The sequence below is a fragment of the Symsagittifera roscoffensis genome, chromosome 6, assembly GCF_963678635.1.
Source record: "Symsagittifera roscoffensis chromosome 6, txSymRosc1.1, whole genome shotgun sequence".
NCBI classification, from domain to species: domain Eukaryota; kingdom Metazoa; phylum Xenacoelomorpha; order Acoela; family Convolutidae; genus Symsagittifera; species Symsagittifera roscoffensis.
Window position 1 is genome coordinate 14,489,507 of NC_087067.1, and position 27,240 is coordinate 14,516,746.

General features: G+C 36.6%; 2 protein-coding genes across 3 annotated transcripts in view; both read right to left on the reverse strand.

Annotated features, from left to right (window-relative positions):
- Nucleotides 1-2,120: 2,120 nt before the first annotated feature.
- LOC134848605 (uncharacterized) lies at nt 2,121-4,303 on the reverse strand. Its single transcript, XM_063866123.1, has 3 exons — nt 4,295-4,303; nt 3,554-3,814; nt 2,121-2,516 (listed from the first exon to the last, which is right to left on the reverse strand). The coding sequence occupies exons 1-3, from the start codon at nt 4,301-4,303 to the stop codon at nt 2,262-2,264; spliced, it is 525 nt and encodes a 174-aa protein (XP_063722193.1). The 3' UTR covers nt 2,121-2,261.
- Nucleotides 4,304-4,675: 372 nt separating this feature from the next.
- LOC134847646 (uncharacterized) overlaps nt 4,676-27,240 on the reverse strand; it is a 46,341-nt gene continuing 23,776 nt past the window's right edge. For both annotated transcript variants that reach the window (XM_063864800.1, XM_063864799.1), the window contains exons 4-5: nt 18,031-18,408; nt 4,676-5,878 (exon numbers count right to left, since the gene is read on the reverse strand). In XM_063864800.1, the coding sequence (XP_063720870.1) occupies nt 4,761-5,878; nt 18,031-18,408 (1,496 nt within the window). In that variant the 3' untranslated portion in view covers nt 4,676-4,760. The remainder of the gene's footprint in view (nt 5,879-18,030; nt 18,409-27,240) is intronic.

Genomic DNA, 27,240 nt, shown 5'->3' on the forward strand with positions numbered 1-27,240 from the left:
ATGAACGTGGTCGCGTCTTCCAGACCGAGCCGCGTATCGAGAACATGAAAATTTTAAAAGCTGCTTTAAAAAATCACTCCGGAGTAAAAAAAAACTCACAAAGTTAGTTGATCAGCAATCCAAGAAAAACTGTTCAAATTAGTCAAACTCATGATTGTGAGGTCACGGATAGCACTCACACTAATGATAAGGCAAAATTTTACCGGAAAAGTCAAGTCAACTTAATACGAAACTTTATTAGGCCTTAGTTTTCAGCAGCGCCAGGAACAGTAACAATAAATACATAGGAGGATTGTCTTCATCAGCTCATGAGCAGATCCGAAACAGCTAAGTGATCTAATTAAAGGTACACCTAATTCTTTTAGCATGGATTCTGTCCATGTTAAAAGTACTGAACAGTGAAGAAGAAGTCACCATCACGACGCTTCCAACGCGTCATTTGCGGCAGACGATCAGCCAACTTTAGCTCAGAAGAGTCTACTCATCAGGTCATCGAAGCTACAAAAGATCATTCCACCTACTCCGAAGTCGTAGTGGACCCACTGTAAGCACTAGATCAGCTAGAATAATCGTCGTCTCGGACGACACAAGTGGAGCATTCGATAGAGCAAGGTGCACGAGGTCATCGATAAGGCCTAAGAAGCCGACAGGTTGCTTTGGTGATCCGTTGCCTCATTCAGTTAAAAGAGCTAAGCTGTCAGAGAATGCCAAAATATCAAAACAGATTTTTTTGATGTGTACCAAAGAGATTATCCTTCACGCCAACTCGATGACAGGAGGATCTGAGTCATTTCTGAGAACAAAGGGGCCTGCGACGCCGCTTGAAAAGATTTGCCTTCAGGAAAAGAAGAGCCAAGACAAATAAACGTTTTGAGACGTAAGCCTTAAAAATGCTATCTAAACTCTATTTTTTTTAGTTTCCTCTATATTTTTGCAAATCTTCCAGACCTAAAGTTTTTACTAGATTCAATCGTAGCAACATTCTGTCCTTTAGCCAAAAATAAATTTCTCCTCCAGTCCCTCGTTTTATCCTACGTATTTGTGTATTTAATGATTTTTCTGTTTAGTGCAGTATGAAATTCAAGGACAATTCTTAACACCGGTCTTTTTTTTGTCAGACATTTTTGGTGTGAATAATACAGTTTTTCAAACTAGTTTTCAAAACATTCAAATTTTGTAGTCAATATTTAATTGTATTTAATCCTGGAAATCAATTACTCTGTTACAATGTTTTGTTCTATCTATTGATATGTAATCATTAACTTACTTTTTGAGTTTTACCCAATAGTTTTTCGGCCGTACAATTCAGACAATGTCAGCAGAAAAAAAGGCTAATGAAACTAATCTGCATCATAACTGATACATGCTTGCTAACTCTATGTTCATAAGTGGAATTGCTATTAGATTTTCATAAGGGGCCAATCAAAGTATTAGGAAAAACAGAATCGTATTTCTTTTGCATTTTTTTTCAAAGTTTATTGATAAAAATTCTGCACTCAATGATACTTGCTTGGATTATATTGCCCTACACGCACCGCCATACATCAGAATTGCTAGTCATATAGTTCGATGAAGCAGATGAAAAAATGCGAGTCATACATTTTTCATATACGGGAATTGTATGACTAGTTTTTGCAGCATTGGCACTAAATTTGGATCAAATTAAATCCTCCCTCTAAATAGGCCAAGTTAAGATCATCCACCCTGGCGCTAACTTTGTATTAAGTTTGTCAAGCGCTGCGTCTAAAATGCTTCGATCTAATTGGCTGAAAGTTTAAACTTAGAATCAAATTAACATTCTCCTTCACTAAACGGTTTTCGTGGATGCTAACTTGGTACCTATTTTTTAGTAATCTACTTTCAAATAAACATGATATATCTCTGCAAATTTTTGCCTTGCATTAAAATTCTTCGCCTCAAAAAGTGAGAAAATTCATATATTTGAATAGGTGACATATTTTACAGACTATTCCGCATAGAATTTACATTTCAGTTACTCTATTAAAGAGGATTTTCATCTAGTCGTAATTTGTATTTGTTTATCTATTTCTCTTTTTTTTTATCAATTGTTGCTTTTTTCATATAGTTTTTTGATTGAAAATGCATCATTTTTCCAAGAAATAAACAAATTAGTGATGGTTTTCGATTGAACCAGTTTTCAAGGGCATTTTAGTCCAGACTTCAATGACTTTATAGTTTATTATAATATCCATATACAACTCCGAGGTCAATGTCGTCTTCTTCGGATCTTGTTTCTCGTCTCAAGTCATAAATATGCTCAAAAGAGCAACCATCATCGCCAGACAAGCGGCATTTACTTCTCTCTTAGCGGAGAAGTTCTGGGGTGGGTTGGTTGGCTCCTGTGCTGGTGCGTTGACCTCGCGTGACCTCTGAGTGAAGAGAGATGTCTGGGTACCTGGGAAGTTTGACTGCTGTACTGCAGCATAGTCGTCTGCAATTGTGACGTCATCAGTCAGGAACACGTCAAGAATGCAGTTGGGATTGTAGTTGCAACTCTGCAAACAAATTATTTAAAGTGGAGCACATGCCAGTGCTCGACCGGGGATGAATAGACAGGAGTTTGGGTCGAGCACAAATTCGAAACATACTTCGAGAACGGTCGAAACATACCACAAGCACGGTCGGAAAATGCCGATTGTTCCGCGGTAATTCAGAGTCAAAAAAAAATTATTTCAAATATCAACATATTTATTAACATTTTCGACTCAAATTGCAAACATTACTCCAAAAAGTTATAGAAGCCTTTCGGCGTTATCAGTTATCAGAAGAAGTTGCAACTGAGCAAACAGCTTTTTTAATATTACTTCTTTTTCGGCGTTGTAAGGGAACCCTGATAAAGTTATTTTTTGAAGTTCTTGAAAGATCTGAAGCCAGAGATTGCAATAAAAACTTGTTTTTTCCTCGTCCAATCGCAAAAACTGGACTTTTTGGTAAAATTCTTGCACCTCCCACCAAACAATTTTGTATTACTAAAAAAATTTAAGAATGAATAAAAAAAAGCACTGATTGATCTCTTAGTAAAAAAAAAGAAAAACACCACAAATGGGTTTGCACATTTCTTTAAGAAACATTTTTATAAATGAGCCAGATAAGAATTTGAATTCAGCAGCAAATTTTTCTAAGTTGACCTCATTTCAGCTAGCAACGCTCAGATCATAATAAAATCTCACGTCATTTCGGTAAGGAAATGTCAAAATGTTCTTATCATTTATAAGTTGTTTGCTTACAGTATAGCAGAGCGGCAATTTTTCTTGATTTTTTTAAATCAATTTTTCAGGTTTTTCTAATTGAGATCATACAAAGAAATTAAGTTTTAAATTTTTCTTGCAATTTGAAAAGTGTCATTACTTTAAAAAGATAAAATTAGCTAAAATTTTGCCTTTTTTCATGAATTTTTTTATTTAGTAAGAAAAAATGAACAATGAAAGTTGGAAATGTGTGTGTGTGTGTGTGTGTGTGTGTGTGTTTGTGTGTTTGTGTGTGTGTGGAGGGGGGGGGGGGGGGAGGAGGGGGGATTGGAAAAGAGCCCTACCTGGTTGACTGAAGCAGCGAACTCGGGTGGAACCTCATACACAGCATTCACAGGCCCCTCCTCCAAATCGGACTCCACCAATGAGAGGGTGTGTCGGAACAGCCAATCAGATTCATTCCTCACTTTCCACGTCTGTCCAAACAGCGCGTGCAGTTGAGTGTTGTCTGACTCAGGAGCCAACAGTGTGCCATCTGAAATTGGGTTGGTGAAGTTACTTTGTTTTGTACAGTCAGAAGACAGTAAAAGAGTCTTTTCAACTACCTCCCCCCCCCCCCCCCCCCCCCCCACAAACACACCACACACACACAATTTGATTTTTTAGTTTTTATAGTTTTATTACGTGTTATTATGGCTAAATGCGTGAATGATAGATGCTACGTTTTAAAGTTGTCAGAAGAAATCTGTTCACAATAAGCAATTTGTTCACCCGCGTGCTATGTTTTGTTGCATAAGGACCATATAATAAATTAGTTTTTCAATAGGAATTTGAAATATGAGGCGAGTGGGGGGGGGGGGGGTTTGGAAAATAGCCCAGAAAAGTTGCAACTTATTGTTTTGAATCAATATTATAAAATGATGTTTTATCCGAAATTTTCTTGCTTTCTAAAAACTTACTAAGCTTCAAATTCAAATATGAGTGGAAAAAGGTACGTTGGTGGGATTTAAAAAGCCAATTTTTAAGATGAATTGTCAAAAACTCTTTTATGTCAAGGTTGGGACTTGTTTCATTGTCCCTCATACGCCAATCATCGGCGAGGATCCGCAACAGTTTCTGCCTTTTATCCCAAGTCTTACCAGAGAAAACGAGAACTGCCAAAAAAAAATGTTATTTATTCTTTTGATTGGCTAAAAGCGAAAAGTTTCGATGTTTTTGTGACCTGTTTCTCTCAGTCGGCTTTTTCCCTCTTTAATTTTTTGTCATTTTTTGGCTAAATGTGATTTTTTCCGCTCTAATAAATGAAGAAAAATTTAGCTCGGAACAACAAATTGTCCAACATGCAAACTTCTATTTTATTAAGAAAGGGTTGAATCAGTATTACAAAGTTCGAGTTTTAGTGTCAGGAGAAGCAGTGAAAATGAGCACTAAGTCTATATAAATGTATATAAACAGTTGATGCCAGAAGTTAATTATGTTGACCTTATGTTTAAGTCGAACAAAAGGTTTTCCGAGCGCTCTCAGAACACTAAAAAGACCCAGACAAAATTTTCAGCGGCGCAAATTTTCGGTGGTTCTATACTTATCTTTCGTGGTGTAGTCATTGTTCGCATCTCCATCGTAGAACCCTACCAATCCCCTGGCATGTCCGAAGAACGCAGCCGGCAAAGTTGTGTACATGCCAATGAAACTCTTATCTGGAACCTTCATCACATTCAAAATCAGCTGCAGTTCTTCTACTTTCAACTTCATACCACCTTCCAACAGTTCAATTCGGATCCCGTTTCTGGTAAAAGGCGTCATGCGTTCATTGGACAGATCTTCGTCGTTTATGTAGAAGACGGTAGTAGCAGAATCTACTCGAAATAACTCGACGTTAGCAGTTTTGTACTTCAACGCAAATCCAGATATCATAGCTCCGTTGCCCATTTTTCGAGTACTGATTTGAAGTTGGAAGGGATCTTGAAGATCTGTTACTAGGTATGTGAATACTCCAACGTCCATGAAAGAGTACATTAACCCGTCACTGGTTGAAAAATGGGGATCGAATTGAGCGGTAACTGTAACACTTGCAGAGTAAGTTCCGAGAATTGTTGGTCGGTATTTCTCATAAATTTCACAGTTTTGTGCATGAATGTCGAAATCATCAACAGTGGCAATGCAGCAATCATTGTACGGTTTCAGGTCTATTTCATAGTGAGAGAAAATATTGCCGATTGTCCCAGGTTGAAGAGACATGCTTCCGGCGCCTTCATTTTTGGTTCTCAGAAGAGATCCCTCCGAGTTGTAGCAGCACTGGTTGGTGACGTAATGCTTCGACTCGGTTACGTCATCATCGCATGAAACACTCGGAGACCGGATACAGAAATCGACAGAACCTTGATTGAACTGGCAATCTCTTGGCTCGCAGTATCCAGCTTTTCTTGCAGACTCCGAGTCAGCGCCCCTTTCTTTGTTACAGCAGAGGTCAAAATACCAGCCATGGGATCCCGAAGTGACTTCATTTTTAGCCCAAGTTGCGTCAGTCGTGTTCCCCATTCCTGTGGGACAGGGGTACAAGGAAGTTAGGTCGTCGGCACATGATGACAGATTTCGTTGCGATTCTCTTTCAGCCCAGCTTGAACAGTTAGAGTTCACATAACCGATGACTGGGATCGAAGTTGCAATCACTAAAACAACAAAAAATGTTTTTAAACATATATTTGAACCACCAAACAAATTGTTTTCATAGGAAATCAAATTTCACGCCATATCTTTTATGCTAACTCAACATCAATGCAAGAAATGATGAGAAAATTGGTCGCTTGTTTTCAGCTGCAAAACATATGGAAATTTTTTGTTATAAACGGCATGTTTTAGCTTTCAAAAAAAGTAATTAAATGTTTATATTGCAAAAGCAGATATTTTTAATCAGAGAATATCTTTTAATGTGAGTGCCGATTTCGACTGGGGATGTTTTTCAATCAAGCCATTTCGATTTATTTATTAACATTTTGACAAATACTTCAAATATTTTGGCAAATATAAGATTTTTTATCTGTGGTTTTTCTGTGAAGTTATGAAAGTTGTTAATGTGACCTTTTAAGGATAATAATTGCGCAATAAATAGTGTTCTTGTCATGGATAAGCAATACCAATAACATAATTCCAAATTGAGATCAAAAATTTGAATCATTATTTAATTAATCCTCCAGGTTTGAATAGTTTGTGGGATGATAAAAGTAAGTAAGAACTACAAAAATCTTTCTCCGTTTTTTCTTTCATTAATCAAACTTATAACGAAACATTTTTCATTGAGAGTGATATTATCTTCTTGAGTCAGCAATCACTGCTAATTTCCCCAATGAGATGCAAACAAGGACGAAATTAACGTGAGGCCAAACTAATTGACCCGATGAGGTCTTAACGGCTGCGGAGCAAGCGACGCTATCCGTATCGCAATGCAGCACAGCTACTCGACCTGAAGGGTAGTGCCCGGATGGTAAGTGGGGTCGACGATCCAAAGGTGATCAGCAGATCGTAAACCAAAGTTTAGTGTTTTATTTCGTTTAAACTCTCGTTTCATTACATTCTGCTCAGCAACATCCACACCCTCGACGAGATGCGAACAGGGACAAATTTAACTTGAGACTCAGCTAATTAGCCCGATGAAGTCTTAACGGTTGCCAAGCGAGCGACGCTATCTCTACCGTAGTGCAGCACAGCTATTCAACCTGAAGGGTAGTGGCCATAAGGGCTGATGGGGTCGAAGATCCAAAAGAGGAGATCACCAGATCGTAAATCATAGCTCGAATTGGTATACCACTTCAAGCGCTTGTTCAAGGAAACTAATTACTTCGTGAGCCAAAGAGTTTTTGCGTAGACTTGTGCTTTAACATAGCTTTTTCGATGGTCAAAACTTCGATCAGGTGTCAGTGGTGAAAAAATAACTTAATGCTCGCGCAGTAGAAAACAGTTAGATGTTAACGGTTCCAGTTCCATGAAATGAGGAGTAACAGGCGTTATTGTACAGATCGTTAATGATTGCTCCTATAAACAAAACATGGTAGGCAAAACCTCATAAGTTTTATTGCGAGTATCGATGGCAGCGTAGAACACGTGTTTGATCAAATGCGCGCAAATTTTTTCAAAGAACCACCAAACTGATGCGCACCGGCAGGATTGTGTTTCTATTTAACTTTCTAGTGGGATAACCAGGAGGGAGCCTGCTTGCTCCAAACTTCTACAGAAAAAAAAAATTTTCCTCCACTCCAACAAAATTTGTTTCGTTGTCCGACTGCTCAGCACTGGGTCTACGACAGAGGGCGAATAACTTTTCAGTCCCAATGGTGAAACACCCGTTGTCAATAAGCGGAACGTTTTTGATGTGCACGGCCTGGGGATATTTTTGTGGGCAAACAAAAAGACCATCTGTTCTCACAATTGTGGCTGTAAATGTATAAAATGGACCAAACTCTTCTACCTCAAAATTAGTGAAAAGCCGTTGGCGGTAACTAAACCAGTTGACAGGAAATATGATATGATTGAATGAATTTTGGTTGCTTTGCGTTTTCCTCAGTCGAAACATCATTTCTCATATGCACGGAGCGTTGTTCGCAGACCCAACACTCCAAAACTCATAAGAACAATGGACTTCAAATAAACTGAAGATTAATGTTTTTTGGGCAAAATGCAGATGCCCTAAATACAATTTCACTAAAGATGGCGAGAATTTAGATTATTTAATATTGAAATTTAAACCGATTAAACTAAGTATTAACTCCATTCCTTATAAAAGAATAATACCACCAGAGCCGATAATTAGTGAGTAACCTGCCAAGCAATTTTTGATAGGTTACCATAATGAAGGAAATTAAAAACAGCCGGTGACAGTTTGCAAATAAATAAAAGGAGCAATTTAATATTTGCAGTTGCTAATTTGGCCTGATCGGTCAATTGACCAGGCCTGCGAGTGTGCGTGGGTTTCGACAATAGTCACAACAACAAGTATCTCTGTTTTTTTGTGAGACTACTTCTATCAAACAATTACGATAGCAGCTGTAAAATTATCTGTGGTGTCGTCCAAAAACTAATTCGGGACAATGTTAGTAACGACCTTCAATTTCAGTTTTTTTGGCAACTCATTGCCAAACGAGAAGCTTACTCAATTATTTTTTCTCAAGCATTCTATAATCCGAGTGTATCAATGCCCGAGTGCTTCTTTCACCTATCTATAAGGAGCCAAAAAGCCACTGGGATGAAGTGAGTTATTTCACAAGCACATATTGCATCGAAAATTGGTAACTAATTCATTTAGTAAAGCCCACCCTTCCTGCAATTCAAGCTTAGGACTTGACAGCTCATTGATTAAGGTGTCCCCTCTTTTTCTGAAATCAAAGTGTTTGAAATCAAAGGCTACGAAGGAAAAAAATGAGCAAAACACATCTTACAAGCTATAGTAAATGAAATTGAACCCACACCGAAAGTGTTAGGGAATCACTAACGAAGAACAATTTTTTTCATAGGAGAAAAATTATTGCATGTCATTCGATGAATTGTTGTATAGGATTGTCACGTTGTTGCCCAGTTATGCGCCAATTTTCCTTAAGCAGGACGCAGATAGCCAGGTAAAAAAACTGAGAGCAAGTTGATGTCTAACGAATGCTTAGAGCTCAAGAAGAATTACATGACTAACAGCAAGAAAGTAACTCTCAGAATTCCACTTTAAATCAGAACTCAAATACTCCTAATCGCAAGCAAATTTTACTCTGCGTGCGTCATCGAAATTATGGGTTGATTCAAGTAATCGTCCTGGTAGAACCTTGTAAGTACTGCAATAGATGCTTCAGGGCATTGTTCAAGGTTTTGCCTGGTGGTTTACTGGGCTTCAAACTTCAAAAAATTTAGGGAATCGTGGGTGCCGAACTTGAACATCCAATTTGGCATCTTCCTGGTGCGAAAAGCTCGAACAAGCCTGATCACAAGGAGGTTAATCAACGCGGATGTTTTAACCTTGATGTTGACGGAAGCAAGTTAGTACGAGTAGTAAGTTTCGCAATAAGGCAAGCGAATGAGCAAAGATTTGTTCAATGACAAGCCTTGAATATTCGACGTGCCAGTCAAACTATGACGAAAATTACTCCGCTTGTTTGGATTGAGGTCAGACTAGTGGACTAATTATCAATCACGGACACAACAATGATGCTGATGATGCAGTTTAACTGTGCTAACATAACGATTACCGAGGTTTCCTCATCTACTGTATAAGTGTCATTTTTTAAAAAGCACTCTTCTTGTCGAGCCATTATCCAGCGCCCTAGTTTGGTCCAGCACCGACTAGTAATTGATGTGTAAAGATCTGTTATCTTTGACTTATTTTATTTCTATTCAGTAACTTTACAAGAGAAGCGCGCCGCTCAGTCCCTTTTTTTCAGGCAGATTGAGAACCATTGAGTTTTTCCCATTCTGATCAAAATTTTGAAGAAGTGGGCTTATGTGGTGATTAAAATCTTGGCCAACGACATTTTCGATGTCCGAATGTCTATTCCGCGGTTATTTTTGATTCCAAGGATTGACATTTTTCCTGAAGTATTGGACTGCCAAATTTTAAATTTAACATTATTTGTTTCCTTTACGTATGCGGTTACATTAACATTTTAATCAATGCCATTAGTATCAACTGATAGTGTGACCTCAAGTTACTTAAGTTCAAATTCCTCAGAAGAATTGAGGCTATTAAGGGTCAAGGCCATCATCTCCCTGACAAGTGCAGCTGGAAAACTTTTCTAGAGTTTTGGCAATTACGAAACATATGGTCTGCATTCAGACTGTAGAAATTAAATGTTTCTCCGCAAAAACCTCAGCCGCAAAAAAACTCTCGAGTAGAATTTTCGAAGGGATGTTCATCAGCGCACTTCGTGCAGTGAGGACATTCAACATTGTTTGACTCAGCACTGGATACGAAAGATTTGTTCAATGACAAGCCTTGAATATTCGACGTGCCAGTCAAACTATGACGAAAATTACTCCGCTTGTTTGGATTGAGGTCAGACTAGTGGACTAATTATCAATCACGGACACAACAATAATGCTGATGATGCAGATTAACTGTGCTAACATAACGATTACCGAGGTTTCCTCATCTACTGTATAAATGTCATTTTTTAAAAAGCACTCTTCTTGTCGAGCCATTATCCAGCGCCCCAGTTTGGTCCAGCTCCGACTAGTAATTGATGTGTAAAGATCTGTTATCTTTGACTTATTTTATTTCTATTCAGTAACTTTACAAGAGAAGCGCGCCGCTCAAAACTTATTTTTCAGGCAGATTGAGAATCATTGAGTTTTTCCCATTCTGATCAAAATTTTGAAGAAGTGGGCTTATGTGGTGATTAAAATCTTGGCCAACGACATTTTCGATGTCCGAATGACTATTCCGCGGTTATTTTTGATTCCAAGGATTGACATTTTTCCTGAAGTATTGGGTTGCCAAAACTTTAAATTTAACATTATTTGTTTCCTTTACGTATGCGGTTACATTAACATTTTAATCAATGCCATTAGTATCAACTGATAGTGTGACCTCAAGTTACTTAAGTTCAAATTCCTCAGAAGAATTGAGGCTATTAAGGGTCAAGGCCATCATCTCCCTGACAAGTGCTGCTGGAAAACTTTTCTAGAGTTTTGGCAATTACGAAACATATGGTCTGCATTCAGACTGTAGAAATTAAATGTTTCTCCGCAAAAACCTCAGCCGCAAAAAAACTCTCGAGTAGAATTTTCGAAGGGATGTTCATCAGCGCACTTCGTGCAGTGAGGACAATCAACATTGTTTGACTCAGCACTGGATACAAAAGATTTGTTCAATGACAAGCCTTGAATATTCGACGTGCCAGTCAAACTATGACGAAAATTACTCCGCTTGTTTGGATTGAGGTCAGACTAGTGGACTAATTATCAATCACGGACACAACAATAATGCTGATGATGCAGATTAACTGTGCTAACATAACGATTACCGAGGTTTCCTCATCTACTGTATAAATGTCATTTTTTAAAAAGCACTCTTCTTGTCGAGCCATTATCCAGCGCCCCAGTTTGGTCCAGCACCGACTAGTAATTGATGTGTAAAGATCTGTTATCTTTGACTTATTTTATTTCTATTCAGTAACTTTACAAGAGAAGCGCGCCGCTCAAAACTTATTTTTCAGGCAGATTGAGAACCATTGAGTTTTTCCCATTCTGATCAAAATTTTGAAGAAGTGGGCTTATGTGGTGATTAAAATCTTGGCCAACGACATTTTCGATGTCCGAATGACTATTCCGCGATTATTTTTTATTCCAAGGATTGACATTTTTCCTGAAGTATTGGACTGCCAAAACTTTAAATTTAACATTATTTGGTTCCTTTACGTATGCGGTTACATTAACGTTTTAATCAATGCCATTAGTATCAACTGATAGTGTGACCTCAAGTTACTTAAGTTCAAATTCCTCAGAAGAATTGAGGCTATTAAGGTTCAAGGCCATCATCTCGCTGACAATTGCTGCTGGAAAACTTTTCTAGAGTTTTGGCAATTACGAAACATATGGTCTGCATGCAGACTGTAGAAATTAAATGTTTCTCCGCAAAAACCTCAGCCGCAAAAAAACTCTCGAGTAGAATTTTCGAAGGGATGTTCATCAGCGCACTTCGTGCAGTGAGGACATTCAACATTGTTTGACTCAGCACTGGATACAAAATATTTGTTCAATGACAAGCCTTGAATATTCGACGTGCCAGTCAAACTATGACGAAAATTACTCCGCTTGTTTGGATTGAGGTCAGACTAGTGGACTAATTATCAATCACGGACACAACAATAATGCTGATGATGCAGATTAACTGTGCTAACATAACGATTACCGAGGTTTCCTCATCTACTGTATAAATGTCATTTTTTGAAAAGCACTCTTCTTGTCGAGCCATTATCCAGCGCCCCAGTTTGGTCCAGCACCGACTAGTAATTGATGTGTAAAGATCTGTTATCTTTGACTTATTTTATTTCTATTCAGTAACTTTACAAGATAAGCGCGCCGCTCAAAACTTATTTTTCAGGCAGATTAACAACCAGTGAGTTTTTCCCATTCTGATCAAAATTTTGAAGAAGTGGGCGTATGTGGTGATTAAAATCTTTGCCAACAACAATTTCGATGTCCGAATGACTCTTCTGCGGTTATTTTTGATTCAAGGATTGACTTTTTTCGGTTATTTTTTACAAGGATGGACCTTTAAATTTAACATTATTTTTTTGCTTTACCTATGCGGTTCCATTAACTTTTTAGTCAATGCCATTAATATCAACTGATATTGTGACCTCAAGTTACTTAAGTTCAAATTCCTCAGAAGAATTGAGGCTATCCCTGACAAGTGCTGCCGGAAAATTTTTCTAGAGTTTTGGCAATTACGAAACATATAATCTGCTTGCAGACCGGAGAAATTAAGTGCTTCTCCGCAAAAACCTCAGCCGCAAAAAACTCTCGAGGAGAACTTTCGAAGGGATGTTCATCAATGAAAACCAAGACCTCTTCGTTTTGAAAAGTAATGTACTTATCTTGATTAAAGATAGCTTTTATTTCTGAGACTGTTCTCATTTGACAACAATTGAAACACGCCATTGACACTTGAAATTACTCAACCAAAATTAATCATGCTATCGGAAAGTTATGGTTTGAGGTGCCGAAGGTTCACAACAGGTTCATGTTAACCAATACTTCGTTCAAGAATCCTGAGTGCAACGTTGTACCTCTAAACGGAACACGCGAGTACTTGATTTTGCCGATGAGCGTACGAGCTCGGATTGTTTGAAGCGATCAATGTTTGCCAGGGTACCTTGTCCTGTAATGGAGTGAAATTTAAAAATGCTCCAACGGTAGTGTATGTAAATAATGGAGGCATAGTTGGTGTTCTCATCTTAAGTACGCATGATGTTCCGTTGAACGTTAACGGGTTAGAAATTTCGGGGGTTGTTGATGCTTGTAGATATTAATGATAAAAGTGAGATTACCTACAGGATTAATTGTCCAAAAAACTACAGAAAAAGGAGATGAGCTTAAAAACTAAAGTGACAAATCACTTTCAAAATTATCATATCTAACAGGCTCAGCTTTAATCCACTGATTTGCAATTGAAAAGTGACTGGGTTGCAACTCATTTAGATTTATATTTCATTCACATCGCTTATATTTTGCTGAGTATCAACGACGGTGGCAAACTGCGTAGAAGACCAAGGAGTAATTAGAGGCTTTTGAGCTTGATGCATCAAGGTTAGCGACAAGCCGCCTAATGCCGAAACAACATCTATTGGGAGTTATACTGATTCTTATACTGATTCGTATGCAGAAAAAGTTATCCATTAGTAAAAAATTTTTGCAATGAAACTTAGAAAAAAATTTAGAAATAATTTCAGTTTTTTGGAAAAAACATTATTTCTCTTTATTATATGAATGAAATTGCATGCAAATTGCTTTTTGACCATCTATAACACCTGCATCTAAAACACCATAAAATTTCTCAAAAAATCACGTGCATTTGCAAATTAAATTAGAAAAAAATTTAAAAAGAACTTCCAAAAAAAATAAGTTTTAGATAATCTATTTTTGTTTAACAAGATGGAAACCTCATGCAAATTATTCATAAATTTGAGGCCAGGGTTTGGCATATTCTAAAAACAATTTTAAATAGTTGATTTCTTTCTACATTAACGCGTCAGACATTTTTCCAGCACTTTTCCTATCTTGTTTTTAATTGCAGCCGTTTTTTGCAATTTAAGCTTTTTAATTGTTATTTAAAAGACGTTGTTTTTCTGAAAAAAGATCGCGTTTTAACATTGCTTTCAATAATTTTTCAGATAATTTTTCTGATTTTTTAAGTTTTAAAAAAATTTAGGGTAGCGCAATGTATATAATACCCCAAGTTTGATTATTTTTTTTGCTTACGACCACAAATTATTTTTTTTCTCAATTCGGCCGATTATTGCAAATATGCTTTTCAAAAAAGGGAAAACTCGTACCATATCTTAATTCAAAAAAGAAATGAAGGAGAATCACTTTAATACCAACGGACCGAGACGAAACCACGTTTCCCACCAAAGAATTCTAAACATACAAATCTTCAGCTGGGAAACTGTAAGTTGCTAGGTGTTCCTGTAGCACGAAAAACAAAAAAAATTCCTTGAATAGCGCGTCTTGCTACGGATTTATTACAATGACTGTTTTTTTTTTTAGTTTTTGCAGTATATTCTGAGCTCCTACGTACCGGATGTTCTATCAGGTGTTTTTGCCACAGATATTTCACTACACTCGTAATTTTTTCAACTGAACTGCTGAATTTCGCAAAGATGTCGTCAATTCCGTTTCCGTTGAGTTGGCGGAATACGATAGCTGTGATCTTACTGTTCTATCATTTCAAGATGGCTATAAAATTTTAACCCACAAAAAGGTTGAAAGAACTGCTACAAAATGAGTTTTTTCATAACTATTAGCCATATCACGATATTTGCATGATTAAAACGAAAACAGACTGAAAGTGTGTTGTTCAGCAATACGGTTGTTAACGGCGTTGTGATTAAAAACTAGACTGTTTATGGCTTAAATAGTCAAAAAAGATGTAGTGACGCGGACACTTTTTCTAGCGCGTGGTACATCGAACTTGCGTTGATTATAAAAATAATTAGTGGTTTTTATGAAAAAAAGAACGCTGCGACTTCGTAAACTTCACGATATTTTTTTTACTACAATTAGAGGGCGTTGTATCAATCAAGTCGAAGTCTTTTTAACGTATAGGAGCAAAGTTGAGGTCCCCGGTGCTTAAACTAAATTATACAACTGGTTTTTTTGAATTGATTTACACCAGACTGAAAGTTTCAAGATTTTTCAGAGTCAATTTGTGACACAAATATTGGTATTTATTATTTCTTGACTGCGTGATTTTTATCGAGTCTGAACTATTTGCATTCAAAATATCGGCCCAAATGTCGACTTACTATTTCCTTAAAGTTTTGACCGAAAAAGATCTTAATATCTGTAACCTCAATAATTCAAGAGTAGTTTTATCAGCATTTAGCACACCAATAAAAAAGCATTTGAGTTGAAATAGAAAAAAAAGTTCAAAAAATTTGAAAGTTTCTAGTTGAGATCACAAAAAAAGGGTTCAAATGCGCTAAATCAGACACCATTTGTTTCTGAAACTCTCCGTGAACTTTCAACTTCGCCCAGGCTCACGTCTGACTGCTGTCGTGAAGCTTCATCTTTCACAGAGGGCCCTTTTACTCACTCACTGCTGAGAAGTAGACAAGAACTGAGAATTGATTCGATCAGAACTCTGGAACTCTGCAAGTTCCGCTTATTCACTGACTATTACATATTGGCTGCAAAACTATGTATAATCAACAGTTGAGTTAGAGAGCGATAATAGAGTAGTCAATCCACTTCTATTTATATGGAAAAATAACCGCGTGTTGAGATCTGCTCTGGTAATATGACATCGCATGATATCGCGTGACAACGTGCGATATCCAACCATGTTTTTAATTTGATCCAAAAAGTGGGAAGTGACTTCTTTACAAATTGGGAAGTCTTTTCTCCGAAACTTAACACTCCTTTTTGAAAAGAAAAAAACTACTGCATCGTCACCTACACTAGTTGAAAATTTCTTTGGCTCTTCCTGTAGTAGGTTTGGAGACTGATACCAATTTTCCTGACTTTTCTGCTTCATAGAAACATTAATTCATTAAGTTTTCTTCTAAAAAATTTCCTTGAGGTTCTCTCACAGTAAAGTCAGCTCATTATTTACGTAAAAATTAGACTCCGATTTTGTTAGCGTTTTCAACAGTTTTGCTAAAACTCTCGTCCAGTTCAACAAGTAAACTCCTATCCTTCACAATACTGCAAGTTGCGCCTGAATCTATAACTAAGTCATCATCGTCTCTATCGGCTCAGTTGTAAATCTTAATATGTTTTAATTGTTTCAGCCAACTGCTACTCTTCTCTCATGCTTTTCCTCTCAAAGTCCTTCTTACAATCCCTAGCTATGTATTCTAATTCTATGCAACTGAAAAATTTTCACAGCGGATTCATCACTGGATGACTGGTTAGCCTTAATCATTAACTTAGATCTATAATGAGCTGTTTTGTGTCCAGTCTTATTGCACCTAAAACACAATTTTGTCCTAAAATTAAACGAATGTTCAGTCTCCTCCTTCTCATTTCTAAGATCACTTTCCTAGTTCTACAGATCTTCTTAATTTCATTCAAAATCTTATCATCTTTGCTAAACTTAATCAAAGTACAAAAATAATCTTCATCTCCTTCATCTACATTATACTGCAACTCCGCAGCTCTAGACACAAACATATTCGACTACTGACAGCCCGTAAAGTTGCTTGTTCTGAAATTAATTTTATTTGTACCAGGTTTCGCTTTCCTGCGCTAGTTCACTGATGGGAGCAATATTTTCAGGATAGATATTTTCTCTCGTCTAAGAACTCTCAGGTATTCATTGTTTTGGTATGTAAACTCCTGAAAAATGCAGTCAATTGGTTTCCCTTCTTTCGGTCTTTGAAGGATATACTTCTTCTAGACGAATGATTGAGATACAATTAGTCTATGAGTTCCATATCTTTGATATTATCCAATTTGGGCCTCGCAAAAGTTTTTCTGTTGTTATTTGTTTTCTATCACTCCGGACTTTTGTTAATTATGTACTTCTATCAGCTAGTTTTGACCGGATTGTATCCACAAGTTTCGCGGCATCAAATTGTGATCTGCGGCTTCTGGTCGTTCAGCAAACTGCTGTTTAGGTAGTATTTTGTTACTTCGGAAATTTGTTTCAAGCGGCAAAACCTTTGAAATAAAATCCCGGATTGACTCCTGTATGCAAAAACCTCTTATCATACAATTTAAATTGATAGAACAAAATTGTTTGTTAACCAGTTCCATACCTTGAGTGTATAGAAAACATGCTTTATCATACAGTTTTCATAATTAAAATTAGTACAATTAGCATTTTTTACATGTCTAGAAAACGTTTTTTGGGGCTTCAAAATCATTTCTATGCTCAAGCAACCAATTCAAAAAAAAAACTTTTGAATGCAAAATTTGCGCTTCTTTGTCTATAACGTAGTCCAGGCTGAGTTTTTTGTACAATTGAATCAGAAATGACAATTTATTTTTTTGTTGAATCAAAAAATAGTTTCTCCTTGTTTTCGTAGGAATTTTATTCTGTAAATTTTTGTAGCCACATAGAAAATGTTATGGTTGCTAGTAATATTTCTGATTAAACGTTATTACATCAACCCTTTGGCGAATATTCAATGCAGTTCTGCTGTGCGATTTTGACACTTAACTTATGGGTTTTCTTGCAAAAAATACCCTTGGTTATTATCTTTTGATACGAAACATAAATTCGAACGAAAGTTGACGTCTTTTTCATGCAAAAATGCTTCGTATACAATAGAAAAATGGTTACTATACAAATTCCATGTATGGAAAAATACTTGTCAATGAGTTTTTTTTTTTCAATTTTTTATCCGTATGGAATTGTACGAAATTGTATAGGTAACTTTTTCCGCATAAGGAAAATGTACTATAACAATTTTTGGTCAACCCAGGATTACATTTTGTGACATTTAACATTTAGACCAAAAAAATCTCTAATTCCGCCACAAACCGCGAATAATAAGCGAGTGTATCAAGTGAAAACTTTGGCAAAACACCGTTTCGTTAGAGAAGTAAGAGTCAAGCAAGAATTGAAAAAGTTGCTTATTAGTTTTGGAGAAATTAGCAAAAGGTTCATTTGTTCAATTACCTTGCGTGGGGTCAGCAGAAGATAAGACTAGTCTGAAAACAGAGAAGTACTTCAGATCAGTTTGCAAGTCGACGCTCGGAACGAAAGACTGTCCACTGTCCCCTAGTGATATTGGTCCGAGAGCGATCACTTCCCGTTTTTGTCTGGCATCAAACCCACAAGCGTCAGAAAAGTCACAGTCCATCAGACAATAATCGACATCTTCCGATAAGCTACAGTCTGCGTAACAAGTTACGCACGGTTCTAAATCTGGGCAAAAGTCTGCGTTACAATCGGTCAATGATCCTGTGCACTTATATGAAGCTACTTCCGCAGATGAACAAATTGTTTGACACGCTTCTTCGCACGACCCCAAAGACCGGTAGCCCACAACTCCATCTATCACACCAAAAAATTACAAGCATCGCAATATAACATTAGGTAAATATTTAGAAAATAACTTTATTTAAAACAGTAAAATTATTTTAAAGTACTATTACTTTTTTAAGAAAAATGAAATCGTACGCGAAGTACTTTTTGATTTGCGGCCAGGGCTTAGGATATCTTATAAAAGAAGTTTTCACTTTGTTTCTTTTTTTACCACAGCTTAAATATTTAATTAAGAGCTTCAATTTGCAACTTGAAAAAAAAACTATTACGCAATGTGCCTCTGATCAATTTTAGACGCATCAACCAACCTGAAAATAACCTATCGAAAAAGCATAACTCGAATTAAGTTAAGCAATTATTTCAAATAATGATATTTATTCCGACGTATTCAGCAGTGAACTAACTAATTAAAAGTTTTTTTTAGAAATCAAGAAGTTTTGTAATTTTAGTAATATTCGTAACTGTCGAAACAGATAACTGGTGTAATTACCCTGGCTATTTGCCCACTACATCTCAAACTGATTTAGCAATAAAACAAGAGTGCTCATATCACGGTGAAGCCCCGAATGATCCGATTGCCATAAGATCTATGAAGTAGTGTTCATTTTAAAAAAAATTGGTGAAACTTCAGAATACATGAAAGCTTTCAAATATGTTTGGCTCCTTTTCCTTATGCTCTACACGTGCAAAATTTTAGCATAAAAAATTTGTTTTTTATGTCTGAATGTAATGAAATTTGACATAAAAAAATTAAGTCATGATAAGCATATTTACTACTCATAATTAACCTTGTAAAATTAAAAGTTACACGTAAAGATGCTGCTCGTGGTGTGAGGTGGGGGAAAAGGAAAAATAGCCTTTTTTTGAAAATCATCCCCGTACACGCTACGTGAAGTATGGAGTCATACACTTCGCACATAGCAAATTATTAAATAGTCTCAATTCAATTTGGAACGATATCTAAGACGGATTAAATCTCCGCTTACACGTTCAAGAAATATACATGTTCATGAAATACATCATGAAATATATCCCGAGCATGAAATATACTGCACGTTTAATGTTGTTTAAATCCACCCTGAGCACAAAAATTCCGTCATTTTTTTTTAGTCGTAACAATATCAAACAAGAACAAAGTTTTGCCGATCGTAAATGTCCATCGAAAGTATTATCTTACACAGAACAGTTTTCCTAGTAAAATAGACACAAGATTGCCAATTGTGTATAGCAATTGGTCCCAGATTTTTTTCTGCACATTTTGCGAGGAAGGCAAAAACGATCTGAATATGATTGATACTAGAAGATCGTAAACCTGAGATTGAAATTTGATGAAAACAAAATGTTTTTTTTTTAAAACTGAAATCTTTCAGTATCGATAAATAAAAGTCATGATTTAGAAAAATGAGATCATACACAAAAAAGCAGCAGCCTAACCGATGCCGGGGAAAACCACATTTTTAGATCCATAAAATTGAAACAAATGTTTTAGTAAAAACTAATTTGAAACGTCATTTCAAAATCGAGTTTTTCTACGACAGAAATACATGAAGGGTCGCTGAGCTGTTCGATTAAAAAATAATAATCTTTTCTTCCATTCATTCTACTATAGTTCTCAATCATTAAAGTATTCTTTTTCAATTCCAATTCAATCGCCATCTCCTATGAAATCTGTAACAGTTCTAGTCAAAATCTTAGTGTTCAAATCTGTGCAGCCAAAAAAAGGAAAATAAAAGAAAATTTTTTACTGAACTTGCATATGAACAATCAAAAGCTAGAGCTGAAATTTCTCCTTTCAGTATTTTGGAAACACAACATAAGTTCAATATTTGGAGTCATTGGGCTGACAGGGTACGGAAAAACAACATACTACATTGGGCTGACAGGGTACGGAAAAACAACATACTACATTGGGCTGACAGGGTACGGAAAAACAACATCTGAATATGGACAACCCCAAATACTGATTTTGGAAGCATAACGCCAAATAAATTCGTTATTTGTAATTAATGGGTTGAAAGTGTATGGAAACACAACACACAGCATATCCCCAATTTAGATTACTAGTTGGGATTGCGTCAATCCCAAATACTGATGTTGAAATCTTAACGCCGAATAAATTAAATATTTGTAGTAATTGGTTTGAGAGTGTTTGGTAACACAACGCACAGCACAATGCCAAACTAGGTCAGTATTTGGGATTGCATCAGTATTTGGGATCAAAATTCAGATCGAATTTGGTCATTATTTGGGATCGAAGTTCAGTACGTCAGTATTTGGGATCGAAATTGACAGGATTTGAGATCGAAGTTGGATTGACAGGAATTGAGACCGAACCTGTGGTATTTCAACTGGTAGTTGATCAATGTAGTAATTGAGATTGATTTTTCTGGTGACCAGTAATTAAAAGATATAATTTTAAACGCTATACTACAGATATACACATATATGTAAACGGAATCCACAAACAAAATGCGGATTCCACTTACAATTTGCGTATTCCACTTACAATTTGCGGATTCCGCTTACAGTTGCGGAATCCGCAACATCTTAATTTAACTAAACAAATGTCTTATTATTTGTTTGTGGATTCCAGAAACTGTTCTGGATTCCGCAAGTAAGGTTGCGAATTCCGCAAAATCACCTATTTTCGGATCGGTTTTGTGCGGTACAGTGTTTTAGGTATTTCTTTGTGGAATCCACAACAGCGAAGAAGATCAAAAAAAGTTGCAAAGTTGCCGGTTCTCCGAAAAATCTGATTTTGGCCTGATGCGGAATCCACTTACAATGCACAGAATGCACAGTTTGGCCTCGTAATGTAGAAATAGGGATGGGACCGTTCAAAAACCTCTGTTGATCTGGGAAAATCGATGGAAAGAAATGGTCGTCAAGGAGTATCGAGAGACATTAGGAAGAGAACCACAGGCCAAGACATTAGGAAGATAAAGTTAATGGCCTGAAAATGATACAAATCATCGATGAGGACAATAAGCACGCGGTGTTCCTTAACAAAAGGTTGGCTGCATTCATAACAAATGGCTGGACAACGACAAGAAGAAAACTGAAAATTTTCAACAGAGGGTATCAAATATGGCAAAAAAATGATGAGTCTCCCTGCCATAGGGAGGTCCTACAAGCAATAGCAGGCAAAAATGAAAGACTTTCAAAATTGCAAAAAACAAGCTGATAGAGTCTTAGTGGCTGCAATTTGTGAGAGAAGCGAAGGACAGGTTCCACGGGAAGCTTAACCAAAATTTAAAAAAAAAAAGAGAAATAAAACAACACAGTTCAAGAAGAATTTTATAGGCCTGGAAAATATGGGAAAATTTTACGGTGGGTTCAATTTTTCAAAAAAAGCAGCACTTGCTAGACGGAAAATTGTAGCGGTTAGCCAGGAAGTAACATAAACACTATACTCACTATAGAAAAAATGAGAGAAGAGCTAGCCTTGATCAAGGAGATCACACTAAGGAGATCGGAGTGGCGGTAAGGGTAAGGTTCTTTTGTACGACTGCCTTCTTGAGATCCTTAAAACTGACTGCTGGCCGATAGAGACAAAAGAAGGATAGACCGACATATAAAACTATAGACGCATGTGTCTGCTGACTCCTGTCAGCCGAATCATAGCAAGAGTTTCTGCTTCTAGTCTCAAAACTTTGGCAGAAAACAGTAAGAAGTGATGGAAAGTACCGAGAATTCTTCAGAAAAGAAAACTGACGACTGATTGAGGAAATTTTAGCCGTATTGACGAGGAAGTCAGAAAAATTTCTGGGTCAAGTGGGAAAAGGGATGAGAAGCCGACAAAACTTAAAGAGACTTAGTGTGGTTCTTCTAGATATAGTAAGAGTGCACCCCAGGAGTTGATAGAGAATGACTCTGGGGCATACTAGAGAAGCTAATAATGCCAGCTCAGGCACTGAACGTAATAAAAAGATAACAAGTACAAAATTGAAGGAAGAGAAATTCGAGAAGGCCGTACCGACTGTGAACCCCACATAGAGAGTCAAGTCTAGAGTTTGCCACGTCACCGATACTGTCAAAAGTCAATCACTCCGAAGGTGTGAAAATGTTTGCTGAGGAGTAATAAAATTTTACTGAAAAGATTAGCCTGGCTTAGTTCGGCTATACACTAATGAAAACCGAAATTGGCCAATTGTCGACTATCAAAAAAGCAACAAGAATATCGAAAAAAGCAATCGATTTGAGTTTATAATAGCTGAGTGCCTATTTGATGATGATTCAACTTTGATCGAAAGGACTGTGTAACTAGAACAGAGCAATGAGACTGTCAAAAACATATCCCCACAAAGGGAGGAAAAAGGTCGGGGAGAAAGAGCGTCTCTTTTGGACCAGACACCAATCTCAAAGCATAAAAACTGGTAACATTACTCAAAAATTTCAAAAAACAACATTGCGAGTGAACAAGACGAGCATGCCAGGCTTAGCTATGGAAGTCGACCCTTTGAAAGCGAGGGAAAACTTTCATAGTACAGGGCGTCAGCGAGGCATCGTTATTATTTGATTAAAAAACGGTAATCACCAAGAGACGCTGAACAACTATACAGTGGTGATATAAATTAACCGGACAAAACGCGTTAAGCCTGAAATTTAAAACGCGTTTCAAATTGGGTTGAGTTTAGGTGAAAATTTATGAAGACCAAGATTGCTTAAAATTTTAGCAGAATTATTATGGTGTAATTTGTAGCAGGTCATAGGACGAACCAAAAAGATTTAAACCAGGCAGGCTCTGAATGAATGTGATGTAAAGCACACTAAACATTCTTACCGCGATGTGTTCAGCAAACTAAGTCTATTTGGATTTTTTCTCATCTAAGTTAGTTTTATTTTTTTTAGAGTTTTTTCGAAACTCGTTGGTCGCACCAATTGAGAGTGGTCCAAGAGGCAGTTTGAGATTGATTACGTCTGTTTTTACGCTCTTTTTTGTACGGATTTTATTTCCTTGTCTCGATAGACTTATACAGTGCTGATTTAAATTAACCGGACAAAACGCGTTAAACTTGAAATTTAAAACGCATTTTTCTCAAATTGGGTTGAGTTTAGGTGAAAACTTATCAAGACAAAACTTGCTTAGAAGTTTAGCAAAATTAATATGGTGTAATTTGGTTTGCGAAATTCGGGTCCGAAATTTTACCCCAAAAATGGTTCATTTTGGCTTTTCTTAGTTAATCAAAAATTACGCCAAAAATACCCAGTCGATCACAGAAATAATAATATCATAGTGAGCCCCTTATGTAGCCCAACAAACTTTAAGAAAGGTATTATCTCCAAAACAGGGGCGCATTTAGGGGGGTGCGGACGCCCCTTCTCCTTAGGGATTCGACCCCCTGCTGACCCAAAGGGTCCCCCCTTTGATACTTTTTCAGAAATTCATTTTTGGCCAACCGACCCTAAAATTTTCTATAGGCGCCAATATATTCTAACTTTGAGGGGATGCGCGCGCCAAAAAAACGCGATTTTTTGTCAACATTTTTCAAAAAGTGCCCAAAAACGGGTACGGTTTTTTCAAACAAATAGGGGCAAAACAGTGCGTTGGGATGGGAGAGCTCAAAAATCAATTTGGTCGACCTAAAAAAAAGGTCGTCAAATTTTTTAAATTTTTTTGAAAATCCGCCCCCCCCATCGAGAAAATCCTAGATCCGCCCCTGCTCCAAAATATTGTACAAGTTAATTTATTTCTGTTTGATAGCCAAAAAAAGGTCTTTTTTACTATAAAAATACCAACTATTTATTTAAACACAATTTTTAAACGATTTGCAATTTTTTTTTTGGAGAATAAACCCTTCTTAAAGTTTGTTGGGCTACGTAAGGGGCTCACTTTGATATAATTATGTTTGTGATCGACTGGGTATTTTTGGCGTAATTTTTGATTAACTAAGAAAAGCCAAAATGAACCATTTTTGGGGTAAAATTTCTGACCCGAATTTCGCAAAACAAATTACACCATATTAATTGTGCTAAACTTCTAAGCAAGTTTTGTCTTGAAAAGTTTTCACCTAAACTCAACCCAATTTGAGAAAAATGCGTTTTAGATTTCAAGTTTAACGCGTTTTGTCCGGTTAATTTAAATCAGCACTGTACTTGAATTACCGCAAATAAACAAGAAAGTTTGGAGATCGATGAGTTTTTTCCTTTTCAATATTTGTCTGAGTTGTCAACTATCCAGTTCACAAAAAAAATTCATTACGCCGTATGATTGGTTAGTATGCTACGGCATATGAATAGTAGCTTAATATCACAAAAAATGTAAAAGTTAAGATCTAAAAATTTACATGAAAATCTGTCTGTGTTGCGCCATGTTTTGAGGTTTTTCTGTTATATGGCCCAAAAATTTTAATCTGTTAATTCAGCTTCTGTCTGCATTCAAATTTTAAAAATATTTCCGCTGACATGAATTTCAATTATTCAGGTTACACTCCAAATTCTCTCTCTCAAAAATAAGGTGGAAAATTTTTTGCACTCCCTGGTTGACATCCATAAACCGAACATGTTTATCTTACAATTCCAACATCAAATATACTTGTTATATTTGAAAATGTGACAGAAAACATGACATTTTTTTCGTGGATTTTCAAGTTTTTTCCGAAAGTGAATCCACTATTCAGCAACTAGAATCACTCAGTATAAAAGCAAATCAGGTACCAGTCAGCGCACAATTAATGGAAAAAGCATAACTTGAATGAAACTAATGGTTCTCATGTGAAGTTAGGATTTCAAATCGAAGCAAAACGAGTAAAATAATCGAAAGAGCAAAAATAGATGAGCGATCGAACTCAATTCATCTGTAGATATTATGAAGTCTTCAAAACAGGCAAAATCTGATTCTCGGTAGACTTTTGAAACCATTTACACAACAAATGAATACTTTCAAATAGAACTACTTTTTCAACCTAAACTGAATTAAAAAAGGAAAAACACTGATTCTGGCGCACTGTACTTCCATGCTGAATGTATGTGCAGCAGCGCCACCCGTAGAAAAAGTTTTTTTTTGTTTCTGTTGAGCTCAAAGTTTGTCTGTAGTGGGAGCTTTACTGTTTTACGGCCCAAAATTATTAAACTATTGATTCAGCTTATGTCTGCATTAAAATCCTACATACATTTCCGTTGACATGAATTTCAACTAAAAAGGTTCGAAATTGTGATCAATTTTTCAGATTAGCAAAGTGATCGGTTTTGGGCCGTATACCGGAAAAGACTCCTATTTTGTTGCAAGATTAAATTTTGCAGTGCATTTGCAGTCACAATGACACCTATTACCGCTATTCATGATGTGAATAAGTTTTCACGTGAAATACTGGAAAAAAACGGTAAATTCCAGTTTATAATTAATAAATTGTTGGAGTGCGATTATAATTTTGGATGATGTATAAACTAAAGATGACAATTTAGGATTTGAGACCCAAGAGTCTCAAATATTGGCGACCACAGGAAAATATACAGCCGCTAACTTCACACGGCACCTCAGTCTCCGATGCCCCCAGGGTCGACCATCATCATCATCATCATCATCATCAGTTGCCTCATCATGAGCCTATCACAAAGGACAAACACTAGTCTCAGAGGTCCCCCCTCCAAAATGAAATATCAAAGTCTACATCATGGACCCTATCAGAGGCCCCCCTAGTCTCAAAGGTCCCCCAGTTGTCCCCCTCAACTTCAAGATCACAGAAAATTGGGCTAGATCGGTATTGTGTCGTTCTTAGTTTAGCGTAACCGTCGCCTTCAATCAGGTCTGACCTTTTTTGATGAAAAACGACTTTTTTCAAAAAATGGCTGTACTTTCAAAACTCATAAGAGTACTAATAGTTTGAAATTCATATTCGAAAAGTCCAAACCCATAATTTTGCTATTAGTTCAACCTGAAAACAAATTTATAGTGCTGTTTCAAAACTGATAGTTTTTATTATACTTTGCTTTACTAATTGTGAACCATCGGTGTGCAAACGTAGATTTTTCACTGCTCGAAAAACACTGATAGCCAAAACCCTTTAGTTAAAAATTCCATAACTAAACACCAAAAAAATGCAATCCATGCAGCAGAGTATTCCGAAAGTTTTCTCGAAACTTGTGAAAAAAACATAAGAATGCCTATAGCATATTTTTTTTCTCCAAAAAACTTGAACCAGTGAGGTCTAGGAAGTATTCTCATCTTATTCAAAAGGTTGAATTGTTTTCTCAGCTAAGCTTGACCGTTGAAAAAAAATTCACTTGGTATCTAATGGTTGAAGTACGCGATACTTCATAGCTCCTTAAAAGCTTATAATATCCCCATACGAAATACGCACGCTCGTAGTGCCGACAGGACCGTTCGTAACTTTTGTCTACAAAAAAATTGAAACCTAAACCTATTTTCATCCATTTCATATTTTCTCTTCTAACCTTATTATACCATTCCTATAACCTTTTCACTTCTTTAACGATGGCTCCAAATTTCTATTACCCTCCTGAGAGCGTTGAACGACAACTTAGCAGCGAAATTGCACAATTTACGGAACACATTTCATTAAAGCAAACAACACAGTTCATTACAGTCTCAAAGGTTTGAAGCTTCCCGATATTAGGATCCCAAAAATCGACGGCAATGCAGTAGAATGGAAAAATTGATTTGAGCTCTTCTAAACTGCAATAGGAAACAATGCCAAGTTAACTGATCTAGAAAAATAACTTACCTGCGGTCCTGTGTGTCGATGAAGCCAAAAACGTTGTGGAGAGCTACGGCACGACTTCTTCACAGTATACTCAAGTAATAGAGGAAGTAATTCGCAAATGCGGCTTCTCCAACTTCTTTGATGCAGCTTTTAGTTGGCAGCTGGAAAAAATTGTGCA

What these genes read in the sequence shown, in the direction of transcription:
- LOC134848605 (XM_063866123.1), bottom strand. An exon ending in TCGCTGCTTCAGTCAACCAG is followed by an intron (nt 2,517 to 3,553) that starts GTAGGGCTCTTT and finishes ATTTGTTTGCAG; the next exon opens with AGTTGCAACTACAATCCCAA.